The sequence below is a fragment of the Sceloporus undulatus genome, chromosome 5, assembly GCF_019175285.1.
Source record: "Sceloporus undulatus isolate JIND9_A2432 ecotype Alabama chromosome 5, SceUnd_v1.1, whole genome shotgun sequence".
NCBI lineage: Eukaryota > Metazoa > Chordata > Lepidosauria > Squamata > Phrynosomatidae > Sceloporus > Sceloporus undulatus.
The window spans coordinates 20,967,159-20,982,866 of record NC_056526.1 but is presented as its reverse complement, the minus strand read 5'-3'; the positions used below and the strand labels follow the sequence as shown (position 1 = coordinate 20,982,866).

The 15,708-nt window shown below is 43.0% G+C and overlaps 1 protein-coding gene across 8 annotated transcripts in view; it reads left to right on the top strand.

The window, feature by feature from the left end:
• Positions 1–6,725: 6,725 nt before the first annotated feature.
• Positions 6,726–15,708, top strand: part of IQSEC3 (IQ motif and Sec7 domain ArfGEF 3) — a 212,604-nt gene continuing 203,621 nt past the window's right edge. For 7 of the 8 annotated variants that reach the window (XM_042466566.1, XM_042466565.1, XM_042466571.1 and 4 more), the window contains exon 1: positions 6,726–7,387. In XM_042466566.1, the coding sequence (XP_042322500.1) occupies positions 6,795–7,387 (593 nt within the window). In that variant the 5' untranslated portion in view covers positions 6,726–6,794. The remainder of the gene's footprint in view (positions 7,388–15,708) is intronic. The other variant, XM_042466573.1, reaches the window with a different exon arrangement.

Genomic DNA, 15,708 nt, shown 5'->3' with positions numbered 1-15,708 from the left:
AATTGTAGCAGTTTGATATACTTTAATTGTCATAGCTCCGTAATATAGAAATCTGGCAGTTGTAGTTTACTGAGAGACTTAGAATTTTCTGCCAGAAAGATTTAATGCAATTGTTCAGGGGAATATACTAGAGAATTCAAACCATCTCCCTCAAGTCCTAGGATTCTATAGGATACAGCCATGGCAGTTAAAGTGGTATCAAATTGGTATAATTATGCAGTGTAGTTCTGCCCCAGAAAGACTTGCTCATAGTCCTTCAAGGAAGGTGAAATTCCATTTAAGACAAGATGTAATTCTCTGTCCAATATCTCTGTCTTAACTGTATCCTCATCTACCTCAACACTGCCACTAAATATTAGGTGAAAAATTCTACATCTTCCTTAGGACAAGCAGATAAAAGCAAGATGTAAAGTGTCACCCCTATTATGATGACAATGAATGCCAATTTTCCAAATGAATTCATCCAACAGTTTTGTATGGATGTTTTTCATGGATGTGGGGAATCTCTGGCCCTCCAACTCCCATGAATGCCAGCCAATGTAATCAGTGGTAAGGGATGGCGGAGTTACAGTTCAATAATACCTGGAGGTCATGGAGTGGGGAATAAATCTCTTAGCATAAATGTCCAAGATGATTTATCCAGGAAGGACTGCAAATCCTGTAACATCATGGCCCCTAAATCTAATACAGACAACAGCTGATGTTACTGAAACCCACTGAGAAGTCCAGGAGAACCAAGAGGGTTACACTTCCCTAGCAAAAGACAAAATACCCAGCCCATTCCTGGGCCATTTCATGAGGTAGGATAGGCAAAGGTCCTGAAAACAAATGGTGCATTTCAGTCTTCTAGGGAAATTATTGACATCTCAAGTGGCACAACCTGAAAGGTATCCAGAATAACATTGTGTTAGTCCCATCTGTTTCTGTCTCACAAAACAGATCCAAATCTATCTTCTAGTATATATTAAGATACAAAATGGGGGCTAGAGCCATATCAAAACTGCCAGCCCATCACCCCCCCCCCCCGGCAAAAAACCTCTGCCAGAATTATTCTTGTACATTTTGCTTAAATGCCAGTATGTAAGATCAGAGGAAAATTTAGAATATTAGTTCCTATGATCAAGGAAACAGGCAACAGGCCCTTATATAAAAAGGCTTGCTGCATCAGATGGCTGTGGGGTTTCTATGATGTAACGGCTTCTCTCGCTAATGGGGTTGTAAGTCAGAACTGCTTCATGGCATTTGCAAAAGCTGTGAGTTAAAACCAGCACAGAGGAGAGAGAGGGAGAGAGAGAGAGAGAGAGAAGCTGAGTAAACCTGAGCAGATATGTGCTTTGCAGTGGTTTCTCTAAAAATAAGTTGGGGGGGGGGGAGAATCTTTTGATATTTATTTATTTAGGACAGCTTCCCTCTCTCTCTCTCTCTCTATTACATTTTTAAAACGATGTCCTGCTTATCTTCAAACAAATCCAGATCAGCTAACAACAAAACACTCATCAGCATAAAGCATGGGGTGCGGGTGGGGATAGGGGAGGAATACAGCACCAAATAACATAGCAGCAATTAGCCATTAAAAAGGGGTAAGCCTCACTGCAGAAGCATAAAAAACCCCTTCAACAATGTATTGCTAGCCATCAGTTACTGTTAAAATCTGTTACACACCCACACCCACACTCCCTATTGCCTTAAGACAGGGCAAGCCAGGCAGCTTTCCTTCCTTAAGAAGGGCATGCAGTAGAGTTGGTACTACATTGAGTCTGTTTGTGTCTTGGGTTCTTCTTGTGAGGCCTTTCTCTCTGTCCCACCCCACATTAGAGTCCATTTGTTGGGAACATGGAACAGGGCTGTCTTGGTGGCTGCTCAAGGCTCTGGAACTCCTTTCCTAGAGAGGCTAGATTGGCACCTTCATTGTCTTTCCATAAGCAGGTAAAACCTTTTTCTTCCTTTCTGCATTCCTTTGAAGACTGCTCAATGGGAACAGGACCTGCACAATGCACTATGTTGCCCATTTGTTGTATCCTTTAAATGACTTTTATTTATAACAATATAATAATAATAATAATAATAATAATAATAATAATAATAATAAGATGTAGTTCTAGCCCTCCCAGTCATGAAGAATCCATGAAGACCTACTGCCTCTCATTCCCAGTACTATTTAAAATCAGTTTTAATTTTATAGATAGATCAATTACATTTTTAGCTTTTGCGTGAGGTATATTTTTAATTCTGCTTGCTTTAATTGCGGCTGTTCAGACTCAGACTGAAAAAGTGGGATACCAATATATCAACAACAACAACAACAACAACAACCATACTATTCCTGTGACCAGAACCACAAAGGAGGACAAGGCACCACAAAACATAAGACAGTCAAGAAGAAAGTAGGGCACTGCAAAATAAAAGCTAAAAGCACTCATATAAATAATAATGCTTCTTAGGCATGCTTGAAATGGAGGACATTTTGAAATTCTTCCTGGACAGAAGGAATACACTCTTCTAGAATGTGGCCACATAGCCCAAAAAACTCACAAAAACTATTATTATTTCTTATCTGTCTCTGTCCATGGATTGAGGTGGGGAATAACAATAATTAACAGACACATCAGTTAAAACACATCAGTTAAAATGCACATCAGTTTAAAAGGACATGCACACAATGTAAAAGGACAAGATAAACATGTATTGAAACAATTCACATTTAAAATGCGTCATTTAAAATTCATCATTTAAAAATCGCTTGGGTAAGCCAACCGGAGGAGATTGGTCTTTAATGCTGTTTTGAAGTCAGACATTGTACTCTTTCTGCAGGTCATTCCACAGTCTAGCGGGTGGTATGTACATTGCAATGATATTGTAATTTAAAGGTATAGCTTTAATTGTGCTAGTTGTTTTATGTCACAACTATTACTGTAACATTCAGTGATATACAGGAATTATGATTTGTGAGTAACGTTAGTGAAAAAAACATTATTAAGGATTCTGTATGTCATGGTATGGGAGGAAATGGTAAATGTGGGGGAGATTGATACCATGAGTTCCCACATTAGGTGACACCACCCCTAATGATGCCACTGCCCTTAACCAATGGCATCACTGGGGTTGGTGTCACCTGGTGAAGTAACTTATGGTATCAGCCCCCCCCCCCCCCGAAACATAGAATTGGAAGAGACCTCAAGGGCCATCCGGTCCAACCCCCTGCCATGCAGGAAATCACACTCATTGCATCCCTGACAGATGGCCATCCAGCCTCTGTTTAAAGAACTCCAAAGGAGGAGATGCCATCATCCTCTGAGGGAGTGTGTTCCCACTGTTGAACAGCTCTTACTGTCAAGAAATTCCTCCTAATGTTGAGGTGGAGTCTCTTTTCCTATCGCTTGCATCCATTGTTCCAGGTCCTATTCCCTGGAGCATCAGAAAACAAGCCTTGACCTCTCCTTTCTCCTCTCATTGAGCCTCACCCCACTCATACTATCTCTTCAGTGACTTAAAGGGTGAATGGCACAGCCCATTTCTGCCCAAAGGCAGATGTTTGATAAGCAGTAGTGTCACTCCCCATTAGGTTGTCACCTGGTGCGATCCGCACCTCCATCATGACACCACTGGTTAAGGGAGGCCTCGGAAAGCCAGGGGCACTCAACCCCACACATCTGCCAGGGCAATAGGAAAGAAGTTGGGGAAATGTTAGGGAAGGACTTTAATTTGTTTTTTTACCTTTTTGGAATTTGTATAGTTTTGGAATATTTTGAGGGCATGGCATGGGTGTGGGTGGGGCTAACTTTATGCAGTGTTAAATATAGCAATAGCAGATACATTTCTATACCACTTACCAATGTACTAAGTGGTTTACAAAGTGTAAGCTAATTGCCCCCAACAAGATGGATACTCATTTTAGCAACCTACGGAAGGATGCCAGGCTTAGTTGACCAACAGCCCCTGGCTGATACTGAACTCACAGTTAAATGGCCAATACAGCTACCTCCAAATGCTTTCTTTATTGTGAGATACCGCATTGTAGCTGCAACAGGGGAACCATGAAGAGTAGCCTGTGGACTGAGGCCTCCAAACAAGGTAAAACTTTTTCTTCTTCTTAAATTTGGACTGAATTTGCATGTTTTACCTCTACTCCACCACAATATGTGTGTGCTATGTTTTAACTTTTGTAGAATCATAAAATCATGGAATCATAGAGTAGGAAGTGACCATAAGGGGCATCCAGTCCAACCCCTTTCTGCCATGCAGGAACTCACAATCAAAGCACATCCGACAGATGGCCATCCAGCCTCTGTTTATAGACTTCTAAGGAAGGAGACTCCACCACTCTCCAAGGGAGTGCATTCCACTGTTGAACAGCCCTTACTGTCAGGAAGTTCTTCCTAATGTTGAGCTGGAATCTCTTTTCCTGTTGCTTGCATCCATTGCTCCGGGTCCTGTTCTCTGGAGCAGCAGAAAACAAGTCAGCTCCCTCCTCAATATGCCATCCCTTCAAATATTTCAATAGGACTATCATATCACCTCTTAACCTTCTCTTCTCCAGGCTAAACATCCCCAGCTCCCTCTTTCCTCATAAGGCATGGTTTCCAAGCCCTTCACCATTTTGGTGGCCCTCCTTTGGACGTGCTCCAATTTGCCAACATCTTTTTTTAATTGTGGTGCCGGCTTTATGTTAACTTATACTGTTTTAAATAGATGATTTCAATTGTTTTTCAAAATGTTTACTGTGAGGTTTTTGAAATGTTTTTGAGCCCCTTGTACTGGGAAGAAGCCAGGATAATAATAATAATAATAATAATAATAATAATAATAATAATAAATATCCTGCCTTCTTCCCAGCAGGTTAAAAGCCTTCCTATGCAGACAGGCTTTTTAAAACCACACAAGCCTGGTTTTATTTTGGGGGTGAACGGTGGGTAGGGTTGGCCTGTTACAGACTGCCAAAATAAAGCTGCTTTGGGTCTCTTTGGAGGTATGCTGTTTAAATGATGCATGCATCCTAAGCTTAGGAATGGAGTGTGGCTTTGGCGCGACCTCCGGACTCTTAGGACCCATGCATCATTTAAATAGCATACCTCCAAAGAGACCCGAAGCAGCTTTATTTTGGCAGTCTGTAACAGGCCTTATATTTTTAGATTATGTTTTTAACTTTTGTATGCCTTAAATTTTGACGTGTTTTAATTAAGTTATTTTAATTATTATTTTTCTTTGCTTTTATATTGTGACCCAGTTTGGATCTCTTTTTTTGGTGGGGGGGGGGGAGAAAGGCTGCCTAAAAATAAAATTTAAAAATAAATTTAAAAATTAAAAAATAATAATAATTTTTAATCTTGTAATTTTTAATCTTGTAATTTTAATTGTATTTTTTAATTCTTGTAATTTTAATTGTAATTTTACAATTAAGTTAATGGAGTTGAATTAAATTAATCTTGTAATTTTAATCTTGTAATTTTACAAGCTTGTTTTCTGCAGCTCCAGAGAACAGGACCTGGAACAATGGATGCAAGTTCCAAGAAAAGAGATTCCACCTCAACATTAGGAGGAACTTCCTGACAGTAAGGGCTGTTCGACAGTGGAACACACTCCTTCCTCGGAGTGTAGTGGAGTCTCCTTCCTTGGAGGTCTTTAAGCAGAGGCTAGAGACCTCTACAGGATTTCCTCTGCCCCATCCCGGATTCGCCCCTTTTCACTTGCTGCCCCTCACTCCTGGAACCTTCTTCCTCCACAAGCAAGAGCCATCACTTCTTTAACCAGCTTCAAAACGGAGTTGAAAACCATCCTGTTCAGAGAAGCCTTCCTAGGCATCGCATAATTGTCGCTTACCATTTGATGTTCTTTTGGTGCCTGTTTATCAAACCATTTCCTGTATTGCTATGTACTGTATATGCATTATCCTACTTGTGAGTATGTATTTTCCCTGGATAATGATTAACCTTCCATTTTGAAGCCAAGCCCTCCCTCCAGTCCATCTGCCTTGGTCCAGGCCTTGGAGGTAGAGAGGAACTGCTGGACCTCTTACCCTTTCCCTCCACCACTCCCTTCTCCTTCTGTGTCATGTCTTTTTAGATTGTAAGCCCGAGGGCAGGGATATCGTCTAACTAAAAGATTGTATGTACAGCGCTGTGTAAATTTACAGCGCTTCATAAATAAAGGGTAATAATAATAATAATAGATTGCCATCTGTTGGGGATGCTTTGACTGGATTTCCTGCATGGCTGAATGGGGTTGGACTGGATGGCCCTTGCGGTCTCTTCCAACTCTATTATTCTATGATTTTACAATTAAGTTAATCGACTGAAATTAAATCAATCTTGTAATTTTTGTAATCTTTGTAATTTTAATTGTAATTTTACAATTATTTTTGGGTTTTTCTTTTGTCAATCTCAAATCTTGTAAACCGCCTCGGGCGCCCCCTTCCTGAGGAGAAAGGAAGAAAGGTGGCGTAGAGCTGGGGCCCTCCTGACGCTCAGAGAGAGCGAGAGCCGGCGAAGGAGAAAGGGGCGTGGCTTCCCCGTGGCCCCGCCCATCCGGGCCATGACGCGGGAGGAACCAGCCAACCACCTGCTCCCTCCCTGCCGCCTCTTCTGCGTGTGTAGCCTTTGCGTGCTGCTGGGTGTCCTCGCGCAGAGGCAGGCAGGCGAGGAGGCAGTGCTGCGCGCGCACTCTGTCTGGCGCCGAGGCTGGCCATTGGCTGCGCCGCTGGTGGGTCGCGAGCTCCCTCCCTCCGCTCCCTCAGTCAGCGCTGGGGTCCGGTCTGTCGGTGGTTCTGCTGCGGGAGGGGAGGGGAGGGCAGCAGGGGAATGGAGAGCCTGCTGGAGAACCCGGTCCGCGCCGTGCTCTACCTGAAGGAGCTCACCGCCATCGTCCAGAACCAGCAGAGCCTCATCCACACCCAGCGGCAGCGCATCGACGAGCTCGAGAGGCGCCTGGACGAGCTCAGCACCGAGAACAGGAGCCTCAGGCAGCACCTAGACCCCCAGAACCCCCCTCCCCCTCCGCCCCCGAGGCTGCCTGCTCCCCTTCCTCCTCCTCCGTCTCCTCCTCCTCCTCCTTCTCCAACGCAGCCTTGCCCTGGTCCTCTTCCTCAACAGCAGCAGCAGCAGCAGCAGCAGCCGCCTGAGGAGCTTCAGCACCCCCAACAGCTCCCTCCACAGGCTCCACCAGCACAGTCTTCAAGCAGCACCAGCAGCTGCACCAGCAAGCAGGCTCAGGCCAGCTCCAGTGGCAGCACCAGGACCCCAGCCCCACAGCAGCCCCCTCCACAGCAGCAGCACCTCCATCACCACCATCACCACCACCACCCTCCCATTCCCAGCCAGGAGAAGAGCTGCTGCCCGGCCCTCCTCCAGCACAAAAGCCCCCTGGGCAAAGGCGTCTTGGCCAGGAGACCAGAGTAAGTCAGGGGGAAAAAAGGGAGGGGACGTACCAATGTGTGTTGTTGTGGGGTGTGTATGTGTGTGTCTGGGGGGGGGGTATAGGAGGCTTTGTGGGGAGAAATGCCTCTCAGGGCCAGGGAAGAAGGCATATGTATTTCTCTATCAACAACTTCAACAAAAGAATAGGAAGCGTGACTGTCAAATTTCATACAGAAACATAGAATCATAGAGTTGGAAGAGACCACAAGAACCATTTAGTTTGACCCCACTTCACCATGCAGGAAATCACAATCAAAAGCACCTCCAACAGATCATAGAATCCTAGAGTTGGAAGAGGCCACGAGGGCCATCCAGTCCAACCCCATTCTGCCATGCAGGAACTCTCAGTCAAAGCATCCCTGACTTATGGCCATCCAGCCTCTGTTCAAAGACCTCCAAAGATGGAGACTCCACTACACTTCGAGGGAGTGGGTTCCACTGTTGAACAGCCCTCACTGTCAGGAAGTTCTTGCTAATGTTGAGGTGGAATCTCTTTTCCTGCAGCTTGCATCCATTGTTCCGGTCCTGTTCTCTGGAGCAACAGAAAACAAGCTTGCTCCCTCCTCAATATGACATCCATTCAAGTATTTAAACAGGGCTATCATATCACCTCTTAACCTTCTCTTCTCCAGGCTAAACATCGCCTGCTCCCTAAGTCATTCCTCATAGGGCATGGTTTCCAGACCTTTCACCATTTTAGTCGCGCTCCTCTGGACATGCTCCAGTTTCTCAATGTCCTTTTTTAATTGTGGTGCCCAGGACTGGACACAATATTCCAGGTGGGGCCTGACCAGAGCAGAATAGACTGGCACTATTACTTCCCTTAATCTAGACACTATACTTTATTTATTTATTTTTATCCCACCTTTCTCCCACACACACACACCCCAAAACAACACTTTAAAAACAATTAGAACAATCCTATTAAAACTTTAAAATGTTTTAAAAACATACAAACTTTAAATATACAGTGTTAAAATATAATCTAACCCCCCCCCCCCCGAATCCCCTGATAAAACCAGGTCTGTATGAATTTGTAGATGACACCAAATTAGGAGGAGTAGCTAACACCCAGATTCAGAATGACTGTAATAGATGAGAAAAGCTGGGCTAAAGCTAACAAAACAAATTTAAACATCGAGAAATGTAAAGTACTGCACTTAAGGGGAAAAAAAAGAAATGCATAGATATCAGATGGGGGACACCTGACTGAAGGAGACTTATACGTGTGAAAGGGATCTAGGAGTCCTAGTAGACCACAAATTGAACATGAGTCAACAGTGTGATGAGGCAGCTAAAAAGGCCAATGCAATTCTAGGCTGCATTAATAGAAGCATAGTGTCTAGATCAAGGGAAGTAATAGTGCCACTATATTCTGTTTTGGTCAGGCCCCACCTGGAATACTGTGTCGAGTTCTGGGCACCACAATTCAAAAAGGATGTTGACAAATTTGAGCATGTCCAAAGGAGGGTGACCAAAAAGGTGTGGTGGAATCTCCTTCCTTGGGGGTCTTTAAAACAGAAGCTGGATGGACATCTGTCAGGGATGCTTTGATTGAGAGTTCCTGCATGGCAGGGGGGTTGGGGATTGGTCTCTTCTAGCTATAATTCTATGATTCTAAGGAAGGAAGGCAGCATCCACACTGCAGAGATGTAGAGCTAGGGAAACTGGGCAGTGGGCATGGACAGTTTCTTTGGGACAGTTTAGGTGGTCCAAGGCTGGTGTGTTGGTCTAAGGCCAGCATGGAAGGGGCCATTATTATTATTATTATTATTATTATTATTATTATTTGCCCTGTACTAACACAACACATCTTGGACCAAAGTGAGTGACATCTTGAAAGGGTACAGAATCCAGAGTGTGTCGTTATTTTGTATCTTTACTTACAGTGACCATAAGTAAGACAGACCTATCATGGGGACTTCTTATCAATATTTCTTTGAAGGAGTTTTGCCCTTGCCTTTCCCTGAGGCTGAGAGTGTGTGACTTGCCCAAAGTCACCCAGTGGGTTTTTGTGGCTGAGCTGGGAATCGAACTTTGGTCTCCAGAGTCGTAGTGCAATGCTCAAACCACTGTGCCACGTTGGCTCAAACAGTGTAGTTGTAGACCTAGGGAGATGTAGAGTCAGGGAAACTGGGCAGTTGGCTTGGAGGTACATGAGTTTCCTACCCACCTGCACTCCACAGGATTATAGCCCCAGATGAAACTGGGAAAGAGGGAAGAGGGATCGTCCAAGGGTTTTATGTCTACCCTTCCCTCCTTTCTTTCTTTGGCTGCATCCACACTGCCGAAATAGTCCAGTTTGACACTGCTTTAACTGCTGTGGTTCAATGCTGTGGAATTCTGAGTATTGTAGTGTTGTGAGACATGGGTTCTCTGTCAGAGTGCTGTGGAGCCATGACAAACTGAAACTCCCAGGATTCCATAGCATTGAGCTATGGCAGGTAAAGCGGGGTGATATTGGATTATTTCAGCAGTGTGGATGCAGCCAAAGAAAGAAAAGTGGGAAGGATAGACTTAAAACCCCTGGATGATCCTTCTGTTCTCCTTCCCAGGTTCGCCTGGGGCTATAATCCTGTGGAAATTCATACCAGTTGCTCAGTTTCCCTAGCTCTCCATCTACAGTGTGCGAGTCAGCATGGAGCAGTGGTTTGAGTGTTGGACTATGTGTCTGGAGTCTAGGGTTCAATTCCCAGCTCAGCCACGAAACCCACTGGGTGACCTTGGGCAAGTCACACTCTCTCAGTCCTAGGGGAAGTCAATGGCAAATCTCCTCTGAACAAATCTTGCCAAGGAAAACCCCATGGTAGATCTACATATGTCAGAAATGACTTGAAGGCACACAACAACAATGAAAACATCTACACTGTAGAAATAATACAGTTTCATGCTGCTCTAACTGCCATGGTTCCATCCAGTGGAATCCTGGGATTTGCAGTTTGGCAAGGCACTAGCCTTCTTGGGCAAAGAAGGCAAAAGACCTTGGTAAAGCTACAAATTCCAGGATTCCATAGGTTGGAGCTACAGCAGTTAAAATGACATCAAACTGTATTATTTCTACAGTGTAGATACATCCCAAGCAGCCTAAGGAGCTTTCCTCCCAGCCTTTAGGTCTTGCCAACTCCTTGATGCTATTTTACCCCAAGTTTACAGTTTTGAAGTCATGTCCTCCTCCTTTCTCTCCTCTTCCTTCTTCCTTGTTTGTTTTCTGCCACTGTAATTGGTACTGGGGATGAGCTCCAGCAAGAGAGAGAATGTGTGTGTGTGTGTGTGTTTGTGAGAGAGAGAGAGAAAGAGAGAGCGCAGAGGCTAATGGCAATCTTTGGACAATCTTTTGAGCTGTGCAGCTTTTCTTTCTTTCGTTCTTTTAAAAAGAGTAATAATTCTTATTACGCAATCAGGATTTCCCTCTCCTTTAAAGATGTGCTGTAAAAATATTAGAGATGCTTGCTACTATTGCAAAATCTTCTTACAGTATGATGGTCATGCCAGTTTCTCTTGCCCTTGGGCAATATATTGAGGTGGTTCCAAGTTTCTGAAATGGTGAAGAATTGTTATAAAGAGGCTTTCTTTTCCGACACAGAAAGCATGTTGTGTGCATATATGGTTGTGTGCATATGGTTGGCATGTGGTCCGCTGTACTGCAATGGATGGTCTAAATTGGTATTATGAAGAATTATGTTTTTCTAGGTTATGCATAAATTCATCAGCAGTTTGCTTTGCAAATGCATCTTGCTAGAGTACTCTTACCTGTCTGAGGTGTCTTTAGCAGGTGAGATTGTGATATCCTCTGCATTTATATGGGTTGTTGTTGTTGGAAGGTGGAAATACTACAGCATAAGAACAAAAATCCAGTTGTGAGCATTTGAACAATGTAGAAGCATGCTTGTATTTTTTAAAGTGTCAGGTTTTATTTGTGATTTTAATGCTACTGGTGAGACATGAAGCCCAGAGGCTCCTTTGAGACTAGGGGGGAAATGTTATCTTGGTTACTTCCACCCCACCTCCACTAACCATAAGGATTATTTTTTTGCTTTTCATTTGAATATAGAATGGATACTAAAATATGGGTTTTAGGATATTAACTGGGAGCCAAAGAACAGTGAAACCATAGGCCATTTACAGAGAGCTGGCCCATTTCCTTTTGACTGAGACTTGCATGGCAAGTTTTATTTTAAAACAGAATGTAAATATATACTTTCCGAGGCAATAATTAGATATTTGCTCCTAGCAGCTTGTTTGCAAGGTTAATGTTATACCTACTGCACTCAGTCATAAATCCTTTCCCAGGTAGTAGATAAATGGACCCTTATTTTTTCTCCGAGGAACTGCAGGGGCTCTTCTATAGCCGTCCTCTGCATATTTAAAGTAGTGAAAAATAATTCAGTGAAGCTAAATGGGTGTAAATATTGTGCACATTATGGAAGATAAATCTTAAACAACCAAAACCAAAAATGAAGTGCATTTATGCATGGAAGCCAGTGTTACAATCATAGTACTGTGTTGGCAAGATGTTCTGTTCCTCTCATCCTAATTTCTCACATACGTCATCAGGCAGAATATAGACTCAGTCTCAGTGCACGAGGAGCCTGTCTATCTCTTTCCTGTTATAGACTTTTATTTATTTATTGCATATAGGGACAGGGGAAATACCACTTAAATTCTTGTGTTATGGCACTAGCTGTTAGAGGGGGACAATGTAGCCCTCTTTACACAGCAGGACTGAAAGAGCCCATGTTTTTATTCTGTAGCTTAACCAAAGCAAGGAGAGTAAAATGATGTGCCACACTTCCAGGACATATTTTGTCACTGAAACCTTCATCTTTCTCGACTTGAAAATAATATATTGAAAGCTCTTGTAGTTCTTTTGGACTTTCTGCTGTCCTAGATTCTTCTGGGCAAATTTAGGATTGCAGTTACTCTTTTGTATAGTAATTTTGGGCAAGGCTGGTGGGCTGGGATGGTTGGCAAGGAAGAAATCTAGTTTCTTGAAAGCAATGTAACAGCTAGCCCATGCATGAGCAGAATAGCTCTGCCATTGCCTATCTTTGAAATTCTAGTCATTTCACCATTGTATTTCAAACCCTAAATGATGTCATTGTTTTTACTGAAGATGTCTCTCACATCTGACCCTAAACCCTAATTGCTCGAATGGAATGATAATCAGGATAGAAAATGGCCACTTACTCAGTGGTAAAGATGAGAACATTTAGAATGCATGATTGTCATGAACAGAAGATGGAAAAGGTTTTGAAGTGATTTACAGCCCTCCTTCCAGAGAGCTAAGTACACAATTGTGCAGACTTACAAATACATTACTTTTTATAACAAAAAAATGTACTGGAATGAGCAGTCTCGGCTTTTGTAGTAAAAGCTGAGACCGCTCATTCCAGTACATTTATATGTATGCACTCTCAGCTCAAGGACCACTCAAAGGCCTCTTTCTTTATTATGGTATCATTTGGGAATCTGTCTGTTTTCAAGGCTGGTTGAAGTGCAGGGCAGGGAGAATGCTGTTCTCTGGATCTTGTAAAATCTGGATTGAAGCCAGCTACCATGCCACTGACTTTGTGCTTCTCATATCTTCAGCAAAAGACCAGAAAAACCTGCATATCCTGGTGAGGAAAGGATATAGCAAAAGATAAGGGTTGTGCGGATTCTGTGACAGGCCAATACAAAGGCATTTCATTACTGCTGGACAAAATCCACTAGGGAATTCTGCAGAGTAATGCTGGTGTGTCATTCCCAAGTGGGCTTCTGCATGAGATCCCCCTGGTGCTATGGGCCTATAGTCAACAAACTACCGTAGATTACTTTCTCAGAAGGTTTGCATCTCAGTCTCAGAATGCATGGAAACAAATTTCATTGATTTTAATCAGGCTTGCATCCTAATAAGCCTACTGAGGGTGACAGATTATCAAGTCCTCTCCATTTGTAGTACAACAATGTGTTCTCTGACATTACACTAGTATAGTTCTTGGCTTTCCCTATTCTAAGCCCTTAACAAACTATCAGATCAAGTCTTGAGATTCAGGTGTTACACTCACCCAATTTAGGGAAGTGAAAATGCCTTAAATCTTGATTTAAAAGATTACCCGCTCTTCTTGAAATTGGCTCTTCTTACTGGACGATGAAGAAGAAGGGAGAGAACAAGAAATAGTAGAATGGCATTATAGTACAGAAGCAGACAATCGGCTAAAAATTCTTGTTCTCCAGGATAGCAAAGGCATGTTAAGCAAGGAAGCAGGCTTATGTTTGCTGTCTGAAAGAGTTGGTTTCCAGTGGCAAACAAGAGCAAGCACTGAAGGGGGGTTCTCCAAGGTGAATATTTAAGGGAATTTTTCTGAAAGTCCTGTGCCTCACCCCTTTTTATGTTAATTTATGGGAAAGTATTGGATCCAATAAAACCCTTCCAAAATTACCTTAATAGGTGAATAGGACATTCTGATGAGATGCATTCTTTCACCTGCATTAGACCTAGCTTGTCTGTGGGTCAGGCTGTCTGCATGCTCAGATTCTGGGAATGGGCTCTTCTGCATAATTAAACGCTATATGAGAAGGCTTCCATTAGTTATTCTGGAGGTGGCTCACAGTTATCCCCAGTAGATTCATGCTTAACTCCAGAGAGTTTTCTCTAATTTAGAGGCTTATGGCTGCCCAGGAGCTAAACACAACAGCTAATGTCTTGACTGAGTAAGCATGCATAAAATGTAAGGTATAGCCAAGTCTTGAGCAGATACAAGGCACACATCTATTGCTCTAAGCTTGAGGTTAACAAAACAACGATAAGAGGTAACAGAAGAAGCTACCATATACTCAACATTTGGAAAAGTTACTTTTTGCACTAAAACTCCCAGAAGTCCCCAGCCAGTATGGCCAATTGGACTACAACTCTGGAAATTGTAATCCCCAAAAATAACATTCCCGTGCTCTCCTTATATACCGTATCAGATAGTGGGTTCATTGGTCTCAGTATTGTCTACTCCAGGATAGGCAACCTGGTGCTGTCCAGATGTTTTGGGCTACTACTTCCACAATCTTTGATCAGTGGCTATCCTGTCTGGGACTTAATGAAGCTGTAGTCCAAAACACCCGGAGGGCAGCGGATTTACTACCCCACTGCTCCACTGAACGGTGGTTCTTAAGCATCTCTGGGAGGGACAGCACCTGCAATATCAGCCTTAAAACTGGCATTGCCAAGGTTGAGCCTCATCTGAGGGCAAGAAGGAATGAGTGTGGAGGTACATATACCTAGCAGATATTTCTGTACTGCTCTTCCAAGCCAGGATGAGGACTAGGCAGTGCTCCAGATGTCGTTGAACTGAAAATCCTATCAGCTCTACTCAGTCTCAATAATGGTAAGGGATGCTGGGAGATGAAGCCCAACAACATCTAAAGGGCCACACTTTTCTTATGCTTGTTTAAGCTACCGGTATTTGTTTTTACTCCATATGTGGATTCCCCAGCTCCCCCAAAGGTTGTGTGTAAATGCATTTGCCCACTGTTCTTCTGTTCCCTTCTCTTTTCTGTTTCCGTGTATTGTAGACAGAAGATTGAAGGGTCCTCATAAGTGACAGGATTTGTTTCTTTTGTCCTGTGTTCAGATTAATCTTCCCCTGATAGTGTTCTTGAAACAGAAATGGTGGCAAAAGGTATTAAAACAAATAGGCAAACACACACACATACATTCAATCACATATACATGGATTGTTCTTTGTCATACACTTAATTACTGTGATCAGTTGGTCCCTGGAAAGGAACAGATCAGTTTTACAGAGAATGTGAACCTTGAGTACTGAACAAGATGGGGGGGGGGGGGGGAGGTGTGGTCTGTGTGTGTGTGTTTGGTGAATTTACTGTGGATATGAAGCAGATTATTTTCTGTAATTCCTCTTTCTCTTTAAAAACCACTTGTATATGCACCTCACTTAAAGCTTTGGAAGCCATCTGTATCTCTTCCCTAAATTCAACCACTATATCTGTGTCTTGCTGGCTAGCTAGCTAGCTAGCTAGCTCACTCCTTATGGTCAGTTGTTAACAGTTGGCTTCCATTCCCCATCCCCTTCTACAAAAGGTTGCCAAATTTTATCTGGCAGAAGCAGACAAGAAAACCACTTTGACTGGGCAACATCTTGTTGTAAGACTCAGCTTCAAATTATTCCCAGATGCATAGAATATAATTTTTGCCCACATGCCATTTTTCAATATGTGATTCTTATTATGGGTTGGTGTTATATTCCCACATAACTAGTCCAAGAAATTTTGCTGCCTGAGGTATAACATACCCCCCCTTCCCACA